At 43.5% G+C, this 20374-nt stretch overlaps 2 protein-coding genes across 3 annotated transcripts; one reads left to right on the forward strand and one right to left on the reverse strand.

Moving 5' to 3' along the window:
• Nucleotides 1-2548: 2548 nt before the first annotated feature.
• On the reverse strand, nucleotides 2549-10320 carry MRRF (mitochondrial ribosome recycling factor). Of its 2 annotated transcripts, none has more exons than XM_072429867.1 (7): nucleotides 10209-10320; nucleotides 9540-9706; nucleotides 8109-8264; nucleotides 7650-7768; nucleotides 6624-6715; nucleotides 5288-5447; nucleotides 2549-4415 (listed from the first exon to the last, which is right to left on the reverse strand). In XM_072429867.1, the coding sequence occupies exons 2-7, from the start codon at nucleotides 9691-9693 to the stop codon at nucleotides 4338-4340; spliced, it is 759 nt and encodes a 252-aa protein (XP_072285968.1). In that variant the 5' UTR covers nucleotides 9694-9706; nucleotides 10209-10320; the 3' UTR covers nucleotides 2549-4337. The 2 variants fall into 2 exon arrangements, with proteins under 2 accessions (XP_072285968.1, XP_072285969.1); XM_072429868.1 differs by having other exon boundaries at nucleotides 10129-10216.
• On the forward strand, nucleotides 10261-20367 carry RBM18 (RNA binding motif protein 18). Its single transcript, XM_072429869.1, has 6 exons — nucleotides 10261-10333; nucleotides 12910-13045; nucleotides 14102-14228; nucleotides 15963-16049; nucleotides 16355-16440; nucleotides 19892-20367. Exons 2-6 carry the CDS (start codon nucleotides 12933-12935, stop codon nucleotides 20049-20051), a joined length of 573 nt encoding a protein of 190 aa, XP_072285970.1. The 5' UTR covers nucleotides 10261-10333; nucleotides 12910-12932; the 3' UTR covers nucleotides 20052-20367.
• Nucleotides 20368-20374: the final 7 nt, after the last annotated feature.

Here is a 20374-nt window from a genome sequence, read left to right on the forward strand (position 1 = left end):
CTGACCTTCTCCTCCATCCAGCAACGTCCCTGACCTTCTCCTCCATCCAGCAACATCTCTGACCTTCTCCTCCATCCAGCAACGTCCCTGACCTTCTCCTCCATCCAGCAACATCCCTGACCTCCTCCATCCAGCAACGTCCCTGACCTTCTCCTCCTCCCAGCAACATCCCTGACATTCTCCTCCATCCAGCAACATCCAGACCTAGTCCTTGGTCCAGCAATGCCCCCAAACTCCTTCTCAGTTCAGCAATGTTCCTAACCTCCTTTTTGGTTAAGCAATGTCCTTGACTTCCTTTTTAGTCCAGCAACGTCCTCAACCTCCTCCATTCAGCAAAGTCCCAACCATCTCCAGAATCAATCCCTGCTCCAGCATCGACCTGAACCTCCTCCTTTGTCCAGCAATACCCCCAACACCCCCCCCAGCAAGTCTATAAATGCCCCCAACCTCCTCTGGCTCATTCCAGCAATGTTCTTGGTCTCCTTTTGGCCCAGCAAAGTCTCCAACAAGGTGTGTATGTGTTTTTTTTTTTAACTAAAAAAAGGGATGGAGGGGTTGGGTTAGTGTGCAAAGTATTTTTTAATAATGAGTACCTGTCAGTACAACAACAAGTCTGAGAACAACAATGTCCCTGACAAAGTCTAACATCACAACATATATAAAGTATATGTGTGTAACCCCCAGCAGTGAACATATCTTCATCTTTTTGTCTGTTTTGTTCTACACTACTACTACATTCATAATATTTACCCAGCTATTTTTGTGAGCTACAAAACACACAGTAAGTGAGCGTTGTCACTATGGAATGGGCAGGATTGTGTGCTGCAGGTAAAGCTCTTCTTTCTGTTAATGAAACTCTGTCTTTGAGCTCCAGTTACTTTGCCTAGGCTAAGATGAAGCCATCAGTCTGCTGCAAGCAGCAGAAAGCATTTCCTCAGTCTAATGCTCAGTGATCAGACTTCAACGTTGTAAATTTGTTGCAACACAAAATTTTTACCTTTGCATTTATTATTAATATTTTTTCATTCATTTTTCTAACAATCGCAATCATAGGGTGTATAAAATCATCCGATAATCACAAGCCAACAATACAAACTTTCAGCTTTTTTGTATTGCCTTCATTTCCAGGCTTCCTGCAGAAAACGGGTTAATCATAGAATCTCCCCGGAGAATATATCTGTTACTTGGCTTCTCTAAAATATTCTGGAATATTTCAAAATAAATGTCTACAATTTGTACACAGCAGAGACATAAATAGTTTGATGGGAATCAGTTCAGACTGAATATGAACTTTGCAGGATGGAGCCATGTTTATGTTTTGGCTACACATGCCGTTGGTATCTGTGGGATTCCACGTTATTGTATTGTTACACGGACGTACAATCTTTCACTCTCGTTTGTCTAATCTGCTATCATGTTCATATTGTTTTATTGGCATGGCTGAGTGCTTCTGACACAAGGCCAATATTGTATCTCAACTGACATAAAAGATGTCTTGGGGATTGCCAGCAACATCTTCGCATTTTATGGCCAACTCGAGGCTTAAAATAAAAAAATCTGGCTGTTATACTCAACCTCATTCCGAGGTTGCCCCCTCTTCTTCATCACAAGATGTCCTCGGTCTTCTAAGTTGAATGACCACACACTGAATCCTACCATACCCATAATACCAGTATTTCTGGACCTTTTTATTATGGGGGAATCCTTGAAATAACTTTCAGGTCTTTAGGGAACCACTTTTATAACTACTATATCAACAGCGTACATTAGTGTAATGGTCAGTGGCGAGAATTTCTCTTAAACTGCTGGCCAGTGGGAAGAATGGCACCCTTATAGATAGCTAAAAAGATAATTGGTGTCACTTAAACTGACCTGAGAGTCACAAACTGCTCATTGCTCAAGGAACCCCCAGCAACCTCTGGAGGAACCCAGGTTAGGAAACAGTGACTTATAAACTTCGCTCATGCCATATTGTAATACTTATGCGGGGGCACTATCCTAGGAGGACAAGGGTTACTTCTGTATCAGGCCCTGATCAAAAAAGCATGATTTTTGCAATGCTGGTATTGTTAGGCATAGAGGAGAGGGCCCAGGAAGTTTACCTAGTAAGAGGCCCAGAAATTTCTAATGGAAACCTTGCGGTGGCATATATTATTATTACTACTAGCCAGTATCTATATAGCGCCAACATATTACATAGTCTATATTCATGTCAATAACTGTCCCTCAAAGGGGTTCACAATCTACTGTCCCACCATAGTCATGTCATTAACCTAGTCTAAGGACAATTTTTTTTTTAAGGGAAAGCCAGAGTACCCTGCAAACTACCTGGCCTGGCCTGGAACTAGCCTTGAAAAAGCCAGTGGGCTAATATCATTACATGGAGATTGTTACGAAGCACTGTTGCAGATCGAAAGTGTTTTTTTTAGTGAGGGGGACCATTTACTTTAAAATATTTTTGCCCAGAGTTCATTTTTAAAAAAAATAAGTTCTCAAAGGTATTTTATCTTCCAAAGTTAGCAAGTTGTATCAATTCTGACACATGATGTGTTAAAGAAAAATATGATCTTTATTGAACTGAAATAGTTTATAAAAGGACTGCTTCAAGTATAAATCCCTTCTCCTGGTGTGAACATACTTCTTATACATATTCAACTAAAACCAACACCAAGGGAGACACATTTTATGGTTTATTCCTCATCATGTTCAATATAAGTAATAATAAATACAAGTCATTCATCAATGAATGAGAGGCAGCATGATGATAGTGTGGGTTACCATGGGCAGAGGATTTCCAAGCTGAGGTTGGTCATTCTGGATTTCTTTGTGATTATATTTTGTGCTACATTACCAGCCAAAGCTTTTATCTGTGCGAATTACATTTTATATTAAACATCAATCAGTGAAAACAATGACAGGAAGATACCATTGGCAATCTTGTGACAATGGTACTTGGCAAGGGAGAGGCTATATGAGGCAGTCAGTTTGGGAAGTTGATGTGTTAGAAGCAGGGACAATGGGCAGATGTGAGGATCTGAGTGATAGCGACAGGGGTTAAATGATGTTATGGCTTAGAGCATCAGTGCAGCTCCAAAAAGCCGGTCCTATGGGTGTTACTGATAAAAAGTAACTAGTACCTGCCAAAAGTGATCCAAGAAAGAAGGACAACTCGTGCAATGGTGTCAGGGTCACTGGCAGCCATTGTGGAGGATTCTAGCCAGTGTCCAAACTTAGAGGAGCTACTGTAGCATAAATTGCTTATATATATATATATATATATATATATATATATATATGCTGATCATGACGGAAATGTGGTGGGCCACAGTGCCCATGCTGACCCCTGATATCACCTACAAAGGGTACATGAGCATCAACACACATTTTCTTTTAGATAGATGGTCAGGCGGATGCATGTCATTTACCTGCAGCCAACGTCTTGGGTCTTGGTGCCACACAGCACAGAACACCTTCAAAGGTCTGGTGGAGTCTATGACCCGATGGGTCAGAGCTGTTTTGTTGCATAAGAGGAACTTGCACAATATTAAGCAGATAGATTTATTTAGTATTTTGTAATATTCAAACTTAGAATCACAATGCTGTAATATCTAAGTTTGTTAGAACCTGTCAGATGGGGAACATAATGGAATTTTAGGACCTATAAAATGAAATTAAAGCCCTATGCAGATCAAAGTGTCAGTGTCAAAGTAAAGGGTACATCCCCCACAAACCCCTTATACTAACCTCACCTGAAGTTTATGGTCACGTGTTTCTTTTGCACAGCTGGCACAGAAATCTGCAGCATCAGGGCCCTAGGAAGGTCTAGATCTAGAAGCCCTATCACAAGGGAGCAAGTCACCTGTTCCCTTACACCTGTAGTAGTGTCTGGGTAGTGTGGAGGGACAAAGGAGCACGGGAAAAGTGAGTATAAGGATGGTGGCGGACCTTAGCAGAAACACCATCACTTTGTCCTGCATGGACACAGTCACAGCATGTCTGAAGGAAAGCACCATACTGTAACAAATTTTATCGTCAACAGGTAAAGTGTTAATTGTTGGATATTCTTCCATTCAGTCAGACACCACTGATAAAGACAAGAATTGAGGGTCATATTATCAAGGAAAGATCACCTGAAGAAACAAGACATGCACACTTATACGGCATAATATGGTCTCCCTGTCAGAACAATCCAGCTCACAAATAAATGGACCAAGGTTGCTTTTTTCCACAATGAGGTAAAAAAATTCATTCATAAAGTTCCACAACTGCATCACTTTAAATTCAGAGTTTGCCCTCTGCATTCCATCAGTCGCTAACCCGTGAGGAAGCAGGCCGCCTTATTCCAGGAGTTCTTTGGTCTTGGATGCCAATTGCTTGTCCATCTCCGCTGCTGTGTCATCTGTCATCTGCTGGATCTACAAATAATAGGCTGGGTTAGAAATGTCACACAGTGGAAGCTTGGATGTTCATAATTCCAATAAATATCTATTATACCTATTATCTATTATAACTATGTTCAGGGTAAAGTGGAACAAGGTGTGATCCCCTCTGATCTGGTAACCTGGAGTTTTTTCGTTTGAGGGGCCTTTGCCTAAAGCTGTCTACAACCATGTGATCAATACAATGGCTTCTTGAAGCATGTTTGCACAGAACTAGCTTGCATGTTTGTGCCTAAAGGGGGCAAAGAATCACCGGTCTCATGGAAAGCACTTCCAAAACGGTATCTCCCAAGAGCCCTTACTGTAAAAACACCACGTGGGCCAGGAATTGGGAGTCAATGCAGCTTTGTATTGCTGGGAAAAATTATTATATGTGTGTAGAAGGGGTAGCTAAGAGTCAGAGCTCTGTACAGTTGGCAAAGCTGAGAAAATTTGATGGGATTCCAGTTTAGTAAGACATCGAGTTGTCAGCTTGTACCAAGAAATTAAAGCTTGTTGGATTTGTGGAACTTCCCCCAACTCCTGGATTGTAGGCACTTCGGGGCAGGGTTCTCTCCTCTTGTCATTTGCAACCCCTATTTATTGTACAGTGCTGAGTAATATGTTGGTGCTACATTAATCCAGTTTAAAAATAATAATTTAGGGCAGCTCCACAGTGTTTGTAAAGGAAAATGTGCATGGATCTTGGAGCTGGGCTGAATATGGAGACTTGGAGTTATGAGCTTTTAATCCCTAAAAAAAAGCATAAATGCAAAAGAAAACACATTTTTTTCTTTTACACTTTTATATATATATATATATATATATATATATAAAAACACAGTCCCTGGCTCCCTGCACCACATTACCTGTTTCTCTATGAGTTTGATGGTGTCCTCGGATGCTGTATCCTTGGCTTTTTTCACCTCCTGAACAGCCCGGGTGCGGATCTTCCGCAGAGAATCCTTTGCTTTGTTGGTCAGCTGTTTGGCCAATTTTACCAAATTCTCACGATGTTCCCGAGTTACCCTAATAACAAACACAAAAGAAATTAGGTGAAGACAAACACAAGAGAAACGCTTTTATCGAAATCCAATATTACATCAAGCAACTGCTACCAGTATTAAATAGTTGCTCATCTGAACCTTAAATACTCTTGGCTGCTCTAGTTGTTTCCCTAGTGAGATATTGGACTTATTTCTGTTCTCATCTTTTCTTCTTTTCCTTTTTTTTTTTATTGGATTTTTGCAAAGGCGTTTATCTAAGAATGCTGATTTGTTTTACTTAATGCTAGATACGTACTGATTGTGTATTGATGGGTTAAAAAAACACAGGTGTATTTGTAATCTTGTTTTGTATATATTTCATGATGTTTGTTTTCATGTTTTGACATCACTTTGTTTTTTGTGTCTACCTTTCTCTTAATGTTTAATATATGTTTTATTTGCTTTTTTTCTTTGTTGTATACTTGTTTGAGTTAAAAACTTTATTGAAAATGTTTTTTTTTTAAAAATCCAATGTTACAATGTTATGATTTGGCTACGATAAACTGAATCTGACAACATAGTCCAGTGGCAGTCTTCCTCTTGATGCAGGAGACTTTCATCTAACTTCCTGTGGGCCCAGGAAATCAAAATCCTGTTCTATGAGGTCATCATTATATATCAGCACCATTCTAAACTACTAAGCACTGCCTATAACAGAAAAAGATGCAAAAGGGAAAAAAGAACCCAACACCATTTTTTTACCCGGAAAGCTGGACTATAGGTGGTGGCCTCTATATTGTCACCCAACTTGTAGTAACCACCCAAAACAGCCGAGTGGTTACTAAAAGTGCTGGGCGGTGTGCCCAGCTAAAAGGGGTTGGGGAGAACACGGCCCAGCATGCATAAGACTCTCCAGCAGACAATAGTGAAAAAGGTTTTCATACATTTTAAATAAAAAAACATAGACAGGAAATAGGGAGCTGGGGGTTTTGTTAAACCGGAAAGATGAGGAGGCGGATTGGTCACCACCTCATCATCATCCACTTCAAGCATTATCTGTCCTGCAGCTACTCATAAGGAATAAATGGTGGAGGTCAATGACCACCCAGCAAAACCATGACAACACTCATTTTGAACAAGCATGGGGGCTTGAGCAGTTCAACTTTTTTGGTGGTAGGACGCTCATTTTTTTATTTTCAGAAGATCTAAAAGAACTTACTGTGGTACGGGTACACGGATCAGAGTGCCATCGAGCTCTGGGTTAAGGTTCATTTGACTCTGGCGCAATGCGTTCACCACTGCAGGGGCACTCTACAAGGAGAAAACAGAAAATGCAATGTATGAACTTACAGATGCTTGAAGCCCAGCTCGACACTATGTATTCATTATGATATTGGAAGCAATGAATATCTTGCATTTTAAGTGCTGAAGAAAGGCTTAGAATAACATGTGACCCTGTGAATACTTAAAGAGTGGGGCTGCTTATGCAAAAGCAATAGCTTGGCTCTCCAATGGACTGGCTTGTCTGCAAACTGCCCCAATCAATTGCCCCCAATTCTGCACACAGTTCAAATCAATTGCCTCCCCCCCCCATTGTGCACACAGCTCCAATCAATTGGCCCCCACCCCCATTTTGCACACAGCTCCAATTGATTGCCCCCCATTATGCACACAGATCCAATCAATTGCCCCCCTCTATTCTGCACACAGCGCCAATCAATTGCCCCCACTATGCACACAGCTCCAATGAATTGCAGCCCCTCATTCTGCACACCGCTCCAATCAATTCCCCACCCCCCTGCCCATTTCTCCAATTCATTTTTTCTCCCTCTGCACAATGCTTCAAAAAAATTGTTTCCCCCTATACACGGCTCCAATCCATTGCCCCCACCCATGGCTCAAATTTATTAACTCCACCCACACTGGGGGGTTTCCCAAGCACACTGCTCCAATTCACCCCCCTCCCCCCCTGCACACCGCTCCAATCCATTGTTTCCCCCCTGCCCAATGTTCCAATCCACTGTCACTCCCCTGCAAACCGCTCAAATCCATTGTTATCCCATGCCAATGCTCCAATCCATTGACCCCCCCCCCCCCCCCCCCCCCCCCCCCCCCCCACCTTTCCTGCCGAATGCTCCAATCCATTGCTTCCAACACCATCATTTAACTCACACCTTCTGCGCCCAGGACACTTTGGATTCACCCAGTTACAGCACTTTGTACATTTGTGTTCTATGTCACTAACCTCAGGAAAACTTGACATGTTGATAACGAAGAGTCGAGGAGATTTCATGGTGATCTGTCCCAAATGACTTAACGGTAATTTGCCATCTTTCGTGGTGACAACAATATGGTCAAAAGCACCTGGAGATAAAGCAGCACCAACACAAAAATGTAACAGTGCCTGTGTTGTGTAAACTGTGCCTGAAGAATAGCATGCAGAAAGATGTCAGTGGTCTCTCTGCAGCTGTCCTTTACCAAATCCTTACTATGCCTTTGGGGAGTCATAACTACAGTTCAACAAACAAAGACCCCCCCCCCCTTCTCTTGTTGGTTGTTGGAGTTTAAAACAGGCAACTGCTATCAATCAGAACTATTTGCTTGACACAAGCGGCGTGGCTTTTACTGACATTCAATCATTGTGTGTAAGTAACCCCCGGCACCAATGGAAGTCTAATGCCAGGGTGGTGCCCCCATTACCTACTTGGGGAGGTTCTGATGTTCAGGTTTTTGTTGAAGTCTTCTTTAAGGCCATCCAGAACCGTCCTCAACTCCTGCTGAACGTTTTTCAGATCGATGATATCTTCAACCAAAGAGGTGTTGATGTTGACTCTGGCCTGGGCCTGTCCTTTGCTTTTGCCTGAGTGCAAAAAACGGCATTTAGTACACCGGAACCCTTACATACCTTTCCCACCATAAGGGACAACCAAGCCAAAAGGGTGAATCGTACTTTGTGATCAGTGAATCCAAGACAAATGTGCTAGCACACTGCATTACAGCTATTTCCCCTCATCTCTGAATTCATCCAATGGGAAGGTCCGTTAGATGGGATCATGTGACCTTCAAAGCTGGAAGAACAATACATCCTAGACTACATTTCCCAGCATCCCTGGAAGCCATGTGTCAACAGGAGGAAACAAGGGTTGTAGTCACAGGAATATAAAATAAACAAAGGGGTCCTGGCTGTGTGGATGGGGGCAAAGCTGCAGCCAATCACAGCTGCGCAATGAGGAGGGGGGAGGGTTAGTGAATATGTAACATTCACTTCCAGAGGCAATACTTACAATTGACACAAATCAACCTGATTGGATGATTTGGGGTCCAGTGGGGCTTTGGGACAGCAGAAAGATGGCTGGGCATGGAGAAGGTGGGGCTACTGTTGAAGCAGCGGGGGGGGGTCCTTCGGCATTTTTTGCCCCAGATGTTTAAAGACTTTGCCCCAATATTGGTGGATGTAAACCCGAATCATTAAAGTTAGATCACTCCAGAAAAGTTGGCTGCCACCCCTTTTTGAACTTTTTTGTTGATCCTGCCAGTTTCCTTCACTTTCTGGGTTGGGGTGAAAATGCAATCCATGGGCAGTTCACCCGTGTTAATGTTCCTCTGCCCCGTGTTCACTGCCCGGTACCAAGCTGCCTATGTCCCCTTGGGGGTGGTCCTAGGCTATAGATAGCTGTCAATCAATAGAAAAGGACCGCCCCCAAGGACTGCCCTGTCTGGGTGGAGTCAATAAAAAGGACCTTCCACTTTTTTTTTTTTTTAAATAATTTCTCCATTCAAACCCTTTTCCCTTCCGCAATCAAATTATATATTTTTTGTGTGCTGGGACCTCACTTCTTTATTTCTCACCCAGGTCACTGCCCCTATGTATGTAATTTGAAGCCAGCTGCCCATGTGCTAGCTTAGGAGTTGGTTGCCCATGTACGTACAGTATACGTGCATGCTGCAGAGAAGGGCCCTTGCTCTAAGTAGTGGTTTCTCCGCAGAGGTCAGCCACACCCTCTGCTGAGTCCAATCCACAGCCCTCCAATCAGCAGGGAGCACGGGTAATCCACACCATTAGTATGTATAGGAATCACATGACCAGAGGTAGGTGGGCATTCCCAATACAGGATAGTAATGGAAGCCAACTCACCTTTGCTGCTTTTTGTAGCGAGCGGCCTGATCATTCGGACCCTGAGGGGTTGTTGCTGGGGTAGCATTAGTGGCGCCTCCCACAGGCACGTCACTGCAGTGCATCTCAGCTGTTGTAGTGCCGGCCGGAACTTTCCCAAACACGTCAGTGCCATGGCAGGATCTCAGCTGCGGGGAAGAAAAGGGTAAAGGGCAGAGTCATTAAAAATGAAAAGAGACCAAGCAGTCATAGACCCACCCCCAGCCTGTGACTGGACTGGTTATTATTATTAATCAACAGGATTTATATCGCGCCAACATATTACGCAGGGCTGTACATTAAATAGCCATCTTTTTGTCATGCGGCTTTCTCCCCCAATCAGATTGCTTCGTATCAGCACATGGCATGTACTTCCTGTTACATAGTGACAACTGTCATTGTATTGTGCTCTTGTGTTGTCACTCTGTCAAGTGGTCCCCAGGTGTGACACACATTGCCAAGACAACAACCAGTGTTGTCACCATGCTCTATGCTGTCCTGACAATATTACATTGTAGCACCCCCTAATACCACCACCAATGTATCAGAAGTGACCCCTAAGTCACCGCACCCCAATCACTGTCCCTCTATCAGTGGCCCCTCGTCCTTTTCCCTTCCTCTCCACATTCACTTCTCCCACCATGCAGTCACCTCTGCCCAGGACACTTCCAGCCTCACATGACGTCATCTAGACGCGCCGTGAGGATATAAAGTCGCGTAGTGATGATGTAGGCGGTTTGGCTGGGAGGATGATTCGGTGAGCTGCGATCTCTCCGGTAAATAAAGCGGTGTGTGGGGGGAGGGGGGGCGATGTACCGGTGGGGGATGGCAGATACATGAAGGGTTTGTATCCGGGGTATAAAGGGTCGGAGTGTCGCTGGGGTACTACAAGTCTCAGCATGCCTAATGTCAAACCCTGGCCCTTGGGTGGTGATTGTGGCCCTCGAGCCTCAGTTGTTTTTATTTTTATTCTTGCTCGGTGAATTCGATGCTGTCTGCTCCTTGTTATTGTTTAGTTCCTCTTCTGTTATGTAATGGTGATAAGGCTGGGGGGTCACAGCTGGTGAGAATGGAATTTACATGGGCCCTAGGAAGCAATGATCTCTGTGGGGCCCGTGACTGCCTCCTTCCTGTATCTTGTATGCGACGCCCCACTGACCCCCCCAGTGTCGTATCTCTGGCCCCCGACCGAGCCCCCCTAGTGTCGTATCTGTGGCCTTCGACCAACCCCCCCCACAGTGTCGTGTCTGTGGCCCCCGACCGACCCCCACAGTGTCGTGTCTGTGGCCCCCGACCGACCCCCACAGTGTCGTGTCTGTGGCCCCGGTGTCCTGTATATGGCCCCCTGACCATGCCCCCATCCCCTATGTCCTCTTTGGCCCCGGATAAGGTAATCAGGACATTTACATGATTATGGTGTTATAATTTTGGTCACATGACCCTGGGATCCAGGTATTTCCCCCTATTCGCATTTTGGTCCCCTGTAACCTGTTCAGGGTCTAAAGAACGCAATGGCTCCTCCTTCAACTGCTTCTGCAGATTGTCCAATCAGACTGCATGTTGCGACCACCAATAAACTGGCCCGTCACTGTCCTGTACAGACGAGTGATGATTCTTAACGTTCCTGCTCTTTTTGTTGTGGATTTTATGTTTTCAATGCAACCAATAAAAGGATCTTCGTTTGGCTTCGGATTACCCACCTTTACAGCAGAACTCGGGCTGGGTGAGAAAAAAGCAGCACAAGACACCAATCGGATGTATTTAGATTCTGGCAGTGTGCTGATAGGAAAACAGAAAAGCACGCTGCTTCTCGCTAGCATTTCACTCGCCAGTCACAAAGCAAGGCAGGAAATAGACCTGAAAGTGAAAGTAAAACTACAGCACAGAAATCTTAGGTTCCCTTGTATAAGCCCCACGCAATCCTTTCTTTCTCTAAAACGCTCGGTGTAAACAATGGGAGCACTCAGTGTCCCCACGGTCGTTTATTGGCTGCGATCCTGTTCTTCCCATATCTGATGTAGAACAGCATTCACGGATGACAGATTACATATAATCTGATTTAAAAATCAAATTCCTCTGGGAATAAAATGTTAGGGAATGACGTGGCATGCACTGTTTGCAGTAACGAGCCCGGCCGTCTGGTACTCATCAGACTCCTCTGTTGTCAGCGCGGCCCATAATATTGTACAGGGCCGGCCTGAGGAAGACCCAACGTCGGGTTTGATTTATACGTTAAAGAGACTGTGCTTCTGCTTAGCTGGCTCCTTGGGGGCGGAGACATTACTCCTCTGGTCATGTGATTGGTTACTAGACTCTGGCACTTTCAAAGGGGAGCAGGTAACATATCCCATATACCTGGACCTTCCATTTATGCCCGTCAGCTATGGAGGAACAAAAGGAAGGGGAGAAAAATGCACTTTGCACTTTTCCCTTCATGGGCAAGGCAGTGGTGTCTCCGCCCCAGAGGAGTGGAGGGCAAACTGCAGGGAAAAACTGATTTTTCTTTGGGTGACTCCCAGGTCAGGACAGGCAGCTAGCAGATGTTGGGAGCACCAGGAAGTTACGTAGGAGCTCTGGGGTCACAAGCAGAAGCTGCAGGGAGAAGGCCACTTACCATAGCAATGGGGGGTATTCACGCTCAGTGATGCTCCACTGTAACATTAGGTTCCATAGCCAATCAGTGGAGCCGCTTTGGCACAGCCAGAATCTTTCTTGCTTTATAAGTTGATTCTTTCCATCAACTTTCAATATTCGCCACCTGTTGACTATTACCCAGTACTGCAGCTCAAATCTGCTGTGCACACCTGACCTTATTATTAGACTTTAATGTGATCCCTAGCCAAGCCTGGCAAGCAATGGAGTCAGTTTGCTCATAGAGGTCTTTATATCTCTGACATTTTTGCCCTATATCCTATTTTTCTAATGTTTGGACCACCATTCTACTTTCCTAATCTTAAGCCTGTCTGTGCTAGGTGGGGGCAACTGAAATCTTCACCCAAGAGCCACGGCAGCCATTATCATCCAACAATATATTACTTGCCTCTTGCACTAGAAATCCTTCCTGGGGGTCTTTACTGGCCAGAAATTTCTAACAGTTCTGGGTGTGTTGGACCACATGTCCCAAATGAGTGCTTTGGTTCCATCTGCCAACCTCAACATAGTGACTGTGCCCCCTAGAGGCCAACAAGAGAAACCTTAGTACTGAACAGGCACAATGCAATGATTTTAATGTAATTATTGACCATTGGGGTTGGATGCCATGTTGTCAGTGTCTGTTACTCTTTAACTAAAGTTATTTTGTATCATGAAGATAGAAATTATGAAATAACACTTTTTTTTTCTTTGTTTGTAGCACTTTGTTTGTAGGACGAATCGATGGAGGAAGATTTAAAAACCTTACCCCTGGAAAATGCATCGATCCTGTCGGAGGGCTCCTTACAGGATGGACACCGCTTATGGATAGGGAATTTGGATCCCAAAATCACAGAGTAAGACTTTCTTTTATATATCAGCCTGTGACCTTATTGGTGGAAAGCTCGGCCTGTCTGCAAATAGGCCAAGCTGTCCAGCAAGAGGCGGCTGCTTGTGGTTCAGACAAACGGGGCTCCAGAATCAATGCAGGAATTGAAAATTCTCCCTGCAACATTCAGATGGACTCTACTTACATCCTTTTTTATTTGCTGAGGTTCCATTAAATCTTGTTACTGTGCAAAAACCAAAATTACATCCACTATGCATTGTGTCGCTTGTCCACCCTGTAATATAGTTTGATTCCTTGTTGATCCTGCCTGTAGATCTGTTACTTTTCAGCTTCCTCTGACAGGGTGACAACGCTGTTGGTTCTGTAGTAGGATTACACATCAGTTGTCACCCTGAATTTAAATGGAAGTCCAACTTGAAACCAGGAAAGGGAGTTTTTGCAGAAAGGTACAAGCGATGTTCTTTCTGTAATATGTACTGTTACCTGCCTGATCGCTGAGCTGCGCATGCATATACCAGAGTTGGTTGCGAGGATACCCGGCACAGTTACTTGGACTGAATTTTCTCATACCGGCTCATGATGGCAGAAGATCAGAATGTAGAAGAGAAGAAGGAAGTGTATGTCAGCGCCCTTGATGGAGCAGGGACAGGTGGGTATACACTGGGTTTACTTCTCATTTAGGGGCAGAGTAGCACACTGGGTGGGATGGTCTTTTGATACAGAGCGTTGCATTCTGGGAGACAGTGAGAAGCTATTCAGAGTGCTTGTGAGGAGTCTGGCTGCAGATCTTGTCCTTGGTGCAGTCCTCCAATTGTGGAAAGGTGAAAAGGTGAGGGCAGGGGAGCGCTGAAATGATTGCTGGATGTAACAATAAAAGAGGAGAAGGCAATATCTGGGTTTGCCATGGCATTTCATGCACAGAAATTGTCTATTTATCCTGCTGGACTTTTGAATATTTGATTTTTTTTTTGTGGGTTTTGTAACCTTTTTTTTGAGATTTGTTTGGTTACCATTTCTTATTTCAGCACAAATCTAGAAATAACCTTCATTGTCCTTCCTCCAGGTACCACCTGTTGAAGCTCCTACAGAAATTTGGGAAGGTGAAGCAATTCGATTTCCTATTTCATAAGTCTGGCCCACTGGAAGGTCATCCCAGGGGTTACTGCTTTGTAAATTTTGAGACAAAAGGGGTAAGTCAACACGGCTGCTTTCTGTAATATTTATTCCATGAGCTAGTGGAGTGGAGTAGTTTGTAAAGCAACAATGCTGAAGCCATAAAGCACTGAGCTTCATGGCCAGAGGCATGGTCACGCTTCCAAATGATGGGGTTCCGATGTCTCCAGTGAAGGGTCCTGGTATTTCTCCATCATACAAAGACATTGCAGACAATTGTGCTCCTCCAGCCCTGTGGTCACAGTTTGGTGAAGACCCTTTTCTGTTCCCCCATGACTGTGCCCTGGGGTACAAAGCCAGCTCCATAAAGATATGGGGTCACCAGTTTGGTGTGGAGGAACTGAGTGCCCAACACAGAGCCCTGACCTAAACCTTACTGAACACTGAAAGGTTCTGAACGGTTCTTGGCTCTATTCCTATTCTCCTATTCTCTCACCATCCCAGTGTCTCTCAGTGCATCATAACAGGCGCCCGGGAAGAATTGGTCAACGACGCATACACTCGTATGGTATCAAGCAATCTTCAACTTTATTATAACAAACATCTAGTTTATATATCATAACAATATGCCATGGTGCATATTGGGATCATTCCTTTGGGATGAATTGGAAAGGAGAGCCAGGTCTTCTCCTCCAACATCACACCAACATATATGGCCAGATGTATGAAGGACACCCCCCCCCCCCCCCAAAAAAAAGGGCCAAATTTTGAAAGGCCCCCCCCCCCCCCCCCTAAATAATGGAGACCAGATGTCCCCAGTGAAGGATCATCATACAAAGCCATTGTAGACAATTCTGGGCCCAATGGGGTCAAAAGTCTGAGGATCCTATCCTCTTCATGGTTGGTTTTAGAGGTTTCCAGTAAAGGGTCAAACATGAGACAATTGTGTCTTCCAGCCTTGTGGTCACAGTTTGGTGAAGACTCATTTCTGTTCCCCCATGACTGTGCCCCGGGGTACAAAGTCAGCTCCATAAAGACATGGGGTCACCAGTTTGTTGTGGAGGAACTTGTGTCCTGCACAGAGCCCTGACCTCAACCCTACTGAACATTTTAGGGAGGAATTTGGGAGGAACACTGAATATGATCCAGTTCATCCCATCAATCAGCAATACCTGACCTCATAATCTTTGGCCTGAGTTTTTGGCTGCTTGAGTGCTTCTTGACCTCACTAACCAGAAATCGTTATGGAGCCTCCCTCTCCCTCTGGATATTCTAGTCAAAGCAATTCAGTTTCCAATAAACTGACCCCCAGAAAACAATGAGAACAAACCATTGCCTGACGATTGAAGGATTCCTGATCCCCCTGCTGAACTGAGGGTTTTAAAACTCCTACACCCACATTACTACTGTAACTTGTAATGTTGTAGGGGCCACTGAGAGGAACCAGTGAGCCCGATAGGGGTCAAAGGAATGAAGGTTCATCAGCTAGAAGTTTCTGCAGGCAGTAAGAAAGGTAAGTATCTCTTTTGCCAGAAACTTTTATTTTAGTGACAGAATGGCTTTATATTCTTAAAATAACAGCTGAAGGATTGAAAATTATCATTTCAATAATGGCCATACAATATATTCGGAAGGGGAGATCTCACAAAGTCCTTGATTACTGTATAATGTCAGTGAATGAGTCTACAAATGAACATTCACCCAAATATCCACACATGAACTGGACCTTTTCCATCAAGACCTGGCATTGGTTTTAGTATGTTCATTAACTTGGTTTATTATTTTTTTTTTTTTTTTACTCTCTCGAACAGGAAGCAGAAAAGGCCATTCAGTGTCTCAATGGGAAGATGGCCCTATCAAAAAAGTTGGTTGTTAGATGGGCTCATGCACAAATTAAGGTAAATGACACTACGTGCCTCTTACTTAAATCTTTTTAAGTGGACCTCAACTCAAAGCTGCCTATGCAGTCCTGTAAAGCAGTGGTCCCCAACCTTTTGGAGCTTGCGAACCACTAAATCCATGGACTACGGACTACTTACCTTCGGTCTTATTTTCCTCCTGAAAGTTTGCAGTGCTCTCTAAGGTATCCGAGAATGCCTAGGCCTACTGCCCCATAGCTTAAGATTTGCAGTGTGAGATCATCTAAGGCATTGCTGCCTCTGACTGCTAGTTTTACAAGACTATTTTCTGTGTGTTCTTTCAGAAATACGATAATTACAAAAGTGAAAAAGTTTTACCAATCAGTTTGGAGCCTTCATCAAGCACTGAGCCGACACAGTCTTCACTCAGGTAAGTACAGGGAGTTATTAATATCCTAAAAAAAAACCCAGCCCACCTCTGTATGTAAAATGTTTGTGTTTTCTTTGCGTTTTGTTGCCAAGCCCAATAAGTCCTACATTAGCCACATGGCTCACAGGCATAACATGCACATGATCGTTTCTAGCGACAAAAGGCATTGCGGCATTCATGGATCTGTCAGTATGGATCCATGACCAACATTAGCCAGCCACTGTATACAAGTCAGATTCTCACCTGAGAAGAACCCAACTATTCATATCGGGCGAGAATCATCTAACGTGTATATGTAGTCTTAGAAACAGCAACCCGATTGTTTTTTTAAGAAATCATCCAAATATTCTATTGCCGCTACTACAGTCCATGGCCATTTTGGAGGCAACTAATAAACCTACCAGAATGTTTTCACGATATATTTATTTTAAATGTCGCTAAGGGCAGAATATACATTTTTGATTTTGAAGTCTGTTATAAGCATTGACGCAACCACCACCAGGATTGCATTTGTACATTTTTTCCTCCTAGGCCAGCTAGCTTGTGCTTGAGAGGAGAATATGGGACGGCAGCCATGATGTTGGTGATTGGTGGGAGCCATAACACAACAGCTTATGAGAGTCTCTTGCCAGAAGAGCTGCTGTTTTCCCATTATATGTAGCAGGGTGACAACTCTGTTTTTTTCTGCAAAGAAATATCCCCAGAGTTGTCTGTTGCTTCTGCAATTAAGTATAAAAAAAAAACAATTTACTATTTAATTTACTAAATTGTTCCAGTTATTAGTAATATACAGGTATGAGAATGCTGTTAAGTGTCTCCTTCATTCCCCCTTGACTGTACATGACGTGTGTACAGCTCCTATGCAGAGAATGAGCTTCCTCCGCCATTGCAGACCTAACAGATTATTCCCATGATTCCTCACTTTGCCATGTTGGCTGTAAATGTCCATATAAGTAATTTACTCATTTTGCAGCTGCTGTCCTAATGCATATGGTACAGCAAGAACTCCTGTCTGGTTTGTTTGCTTGGGGGGTTACCACAATGTATTGGGAATGCACCATCCAAACCTCCTCTATGGGTATTCTGTATTACCCTGTCCTATAGATTCTCAGGACGTACATCATGTTAGAATAAGGAGCAGATGGAAGACGAGAAACCTTCATTTTTCAATCTCCCTCGGGATGCAAAAAAATGAAGGGTTTTCTTTCAGTTTCAAAGTAGTCAAATTGACATCTAGGACTCCATCTTTTGGGACTCAGTAAAAACTGATTTAGCACAGTCTGTGCTCAATTGACTTAAACAGAGTGCAGGGGTGATACCAGAGGCTTAATAGACTGCTAAAATCTCAATAAAGAGAACAGAAGACGTAGTTTGTGGTGCCAGTTTATGGCATGTGGGCACAACAGGAAGACTTTAGGGGGGATCAGACCTGGAGCTGGAGCAAGATGCCTGCCGCTCAGTCTCACACCGCAGCATAGGTTTTAAAGTACCGGGGTCTGCAGATTTGACCGTGAGCACTGTAATCTGCTCACTGCTGCCCCAATTTATTCTCTATGGGGCTGACATAGGTAAAAGCTACATATAGCATCTCCCCATAGAAAGCGGAACCTGCACCACAAACTCACTGCAAGTGTGAACAAAGCCTGTGTATTGCAAGGGGTTGAGGTTTTAGTTTTCCCTAAAGAAAGAACTATACATGGCATCTGGTTATGTTGTAAAGTAAATGCCTATATCTGCACTGCTGCATGGTAGGGAGAATATGAACCTACTTAACAAAATCAGATGTAAGTAATATTTTTTTTTCCTTCCACCAATGTATTAATGAAGTCTTTGTTTGCTTTGCATTCTCCACCACCAGTACATTGCATGCACTGACTTTTTCATTGAAGCTGATCTACCATCTTTCGGATAGTAAATGTTCTGAACTAGTCTGAGGTCTTTAAACAAACAAGTGTTCCTGTGATTGGGCTGATCTGTCAATCTCACATGGCAATTGGTTGGGGAGGATTGGGCTATGAATTGATCAAACAACCTGTGTGTATCCAAGCAGCCAGGAAATTGAAGTCTGCTAGCCTGGGGCAGTGTGCTGGGCCAGGAAAGGTTAAACTGATTGATTGAGCACTGATTGGTGTGCAGTTGGTTCAACAGGAAGCTCATTTACTCTGGGGAACACCACTGAACTTTAGGTCTGCTAAGTAAGGTCAGACACAATCAAGGAGAAAAGGGGAATATCATGATGGGGGTGTCTGCACTGTTTCTGCTTTGCCTCTTATTTAGAACCCAGAACTCCATATTTAATTTTAAAGCCGAGGACATTTTTCTTTTACTTTAATTCAGCAACATGCAAAATCCACCGTGCTCAGTAGTACACATTGGGAAAAGAAGTGTCTGGTTAGAATCGAAGCCAAGAAGTCTAAAACCAAAAACATAGCTACATACTATGTGTATAATGTAATTAAAAAACACATTAGGTGTCACAGAGGATGGCGGTTCTACTTACAATTTAAGTGCAAATCCGTTTATGGATGGAATCATATGATTGAATCTAGTTGAATCTTATTCCCATAGGAAATCCTGTTGCCATCTCTTCCCCAGGTAAAACATACAGACCCAACCATCACTGTGTAGACCAGACCACCTTCTTCCATTGAGCCAGGGTCCATATCTTATGCTTACATGCCCCATATATACACTATGAACTTATGGACATAGGTTAGCCAAGGGTATTGTGAATAGTACGCCGACCCATACATACACCACACGGTACAATGCTCTGATACCTTTCTCATGGCCGGTATAATGTTTCTAGCAGTTTGCGCTACAGTATCTCTTCTGTGGGATCAAGCCAGGTGCGTCAGTGGCACCCATGACCCTGTTACCATTTTACTGGGAGTAGGCCACAAGAGCAAGTAGATGCTCCGACCCTTCATCCAGCCGTCACAATTTGGCCCTTGTCAGAGTTGCACCGATTCTTTACACTTCTATTTTTCCTTGTTTCCAACATACTACTTTTGAGAACTGACTGATGTGCTGCCTTAAATCTCACCCCATGTAAGGGGCCATTGTAACCAGATCATCAATGTTATCACTTCGCCTGTCAGGGAAGTCTAGCAATTCTTTTCTAGCGTGACAACTTTGCTCTTTTGTATATTCGGCACAGTAGGCACTTCTACCCTAGAACAAAAGTGTTACTGGATCACTAGGTACAATAACCAGTGGGAAAATTCCTGAAAACAAATGCAGCCACTGCACTTAAGTTGCAATTTGCAAGATTTTTTTTTTTCTTAGGTTTAATTACTTTCTACTAGAACAAACAGGGAATCAAGTTTACAAAATAGAATACTTATCTCCATGTATAAATGTAGTAAATGGAATGTAAGATTGTGATGTTAAATTGTTTCTCACCTGTTTATTTTATTGCTTTATTTTTTTATTGTGTGTGTGTTTGTAGTGTCAATGCTAAAATCAAAGCCATTGAGGCCAAGCTGAAAATGATGGCAGAAAATCCCGACAACGAGTTACCAGGTCAGCCATCGTACTCGTACTTTAAAGCATCCGAGAAGAAAAGGAGCATCCCGTATTCTAGAACTTCCTGGAAAACTAAAAGATGACATCATGGTGTCCCTGCGGATTTCTAAGCAAGACTGAGCACAAACACTCTATAATACTCATAATAATAATAATGCAGACCTCATGCTACGGAATCCACAACACAGACTTGGTATCACTTAGGAATGAGGCTTCAACTACTCTGTAAATGTTTGTTTTCATGCGTGAATGTGTGTATGTATGACTTTTTTTTTTTTTTTCATTGGTGTCTCGGGTCTGTCTTTATACATAGAAAGCCCCCATTGAGAACCTAGACTGGTCCATATACATATCGATCCAGACCGCAGGCTTGCCTGATTTCAACTACACAACCCCCCCCCCCCCC

The sequence above is a fragment of the Pyxicephalus adspersus genome, chromosome Z (assembly GCF_032062135.1).
Source record: "Pyxicephalus adspersus chromosome Z, UCB_Pads_2.0, whole genome shotgun sequence".
NCBI lineage: Eukaryota > Metazoa > Chordata > Amphibia > Anura > Pyxicephalidae > Pyxicephalus > Pyxicephalus adspersus.

Bases quoted from the DNA above. Each gene is read 5' to 3' on its own strand.
- MRRF (XM_072429867.1), bottom strand. From the start codon at position 9,693: ATGGCACTGACGTGTTTGGGAAAGTTCCGGCCGGCACTACAACAGCTG. The intron at 5,448-6,623 runs GTAAGTTCTTTT...GTTTGTTATTAG, and splicing joins ATCCGTGTACCCGTACCACA to GGTAACTCGGGAACATCGTG. The intron at 4,416-5,287 runs GTAATGTGGTGC...TATTATTTGTAG, and splicing joins TCAAACTCATAGAGAAACAG to ATCCAGCAGATGACAGATGA.
- RBM18 (XM_072429869.1), top strand. From the start codon at position 12,933: ATGGAGGAAGATTTAAAAACCTTACCCCTGGAAAATGCATCGATCCTG. The intron at 16,050-16,354 runs GTAAATGACACT...GTGTTCTTTCAG, and splicing joins GGGCTCATGCACAAATTAAG to AAATACGATAATTACAAAAG. The intron at 16,441-19,891 runs GTAAGTACAGGG...GTGTGTTTGTAG, and splicing joins CCGACACAGTCTTCACTCAG to TGTCAATGCTAAAATCAAAG.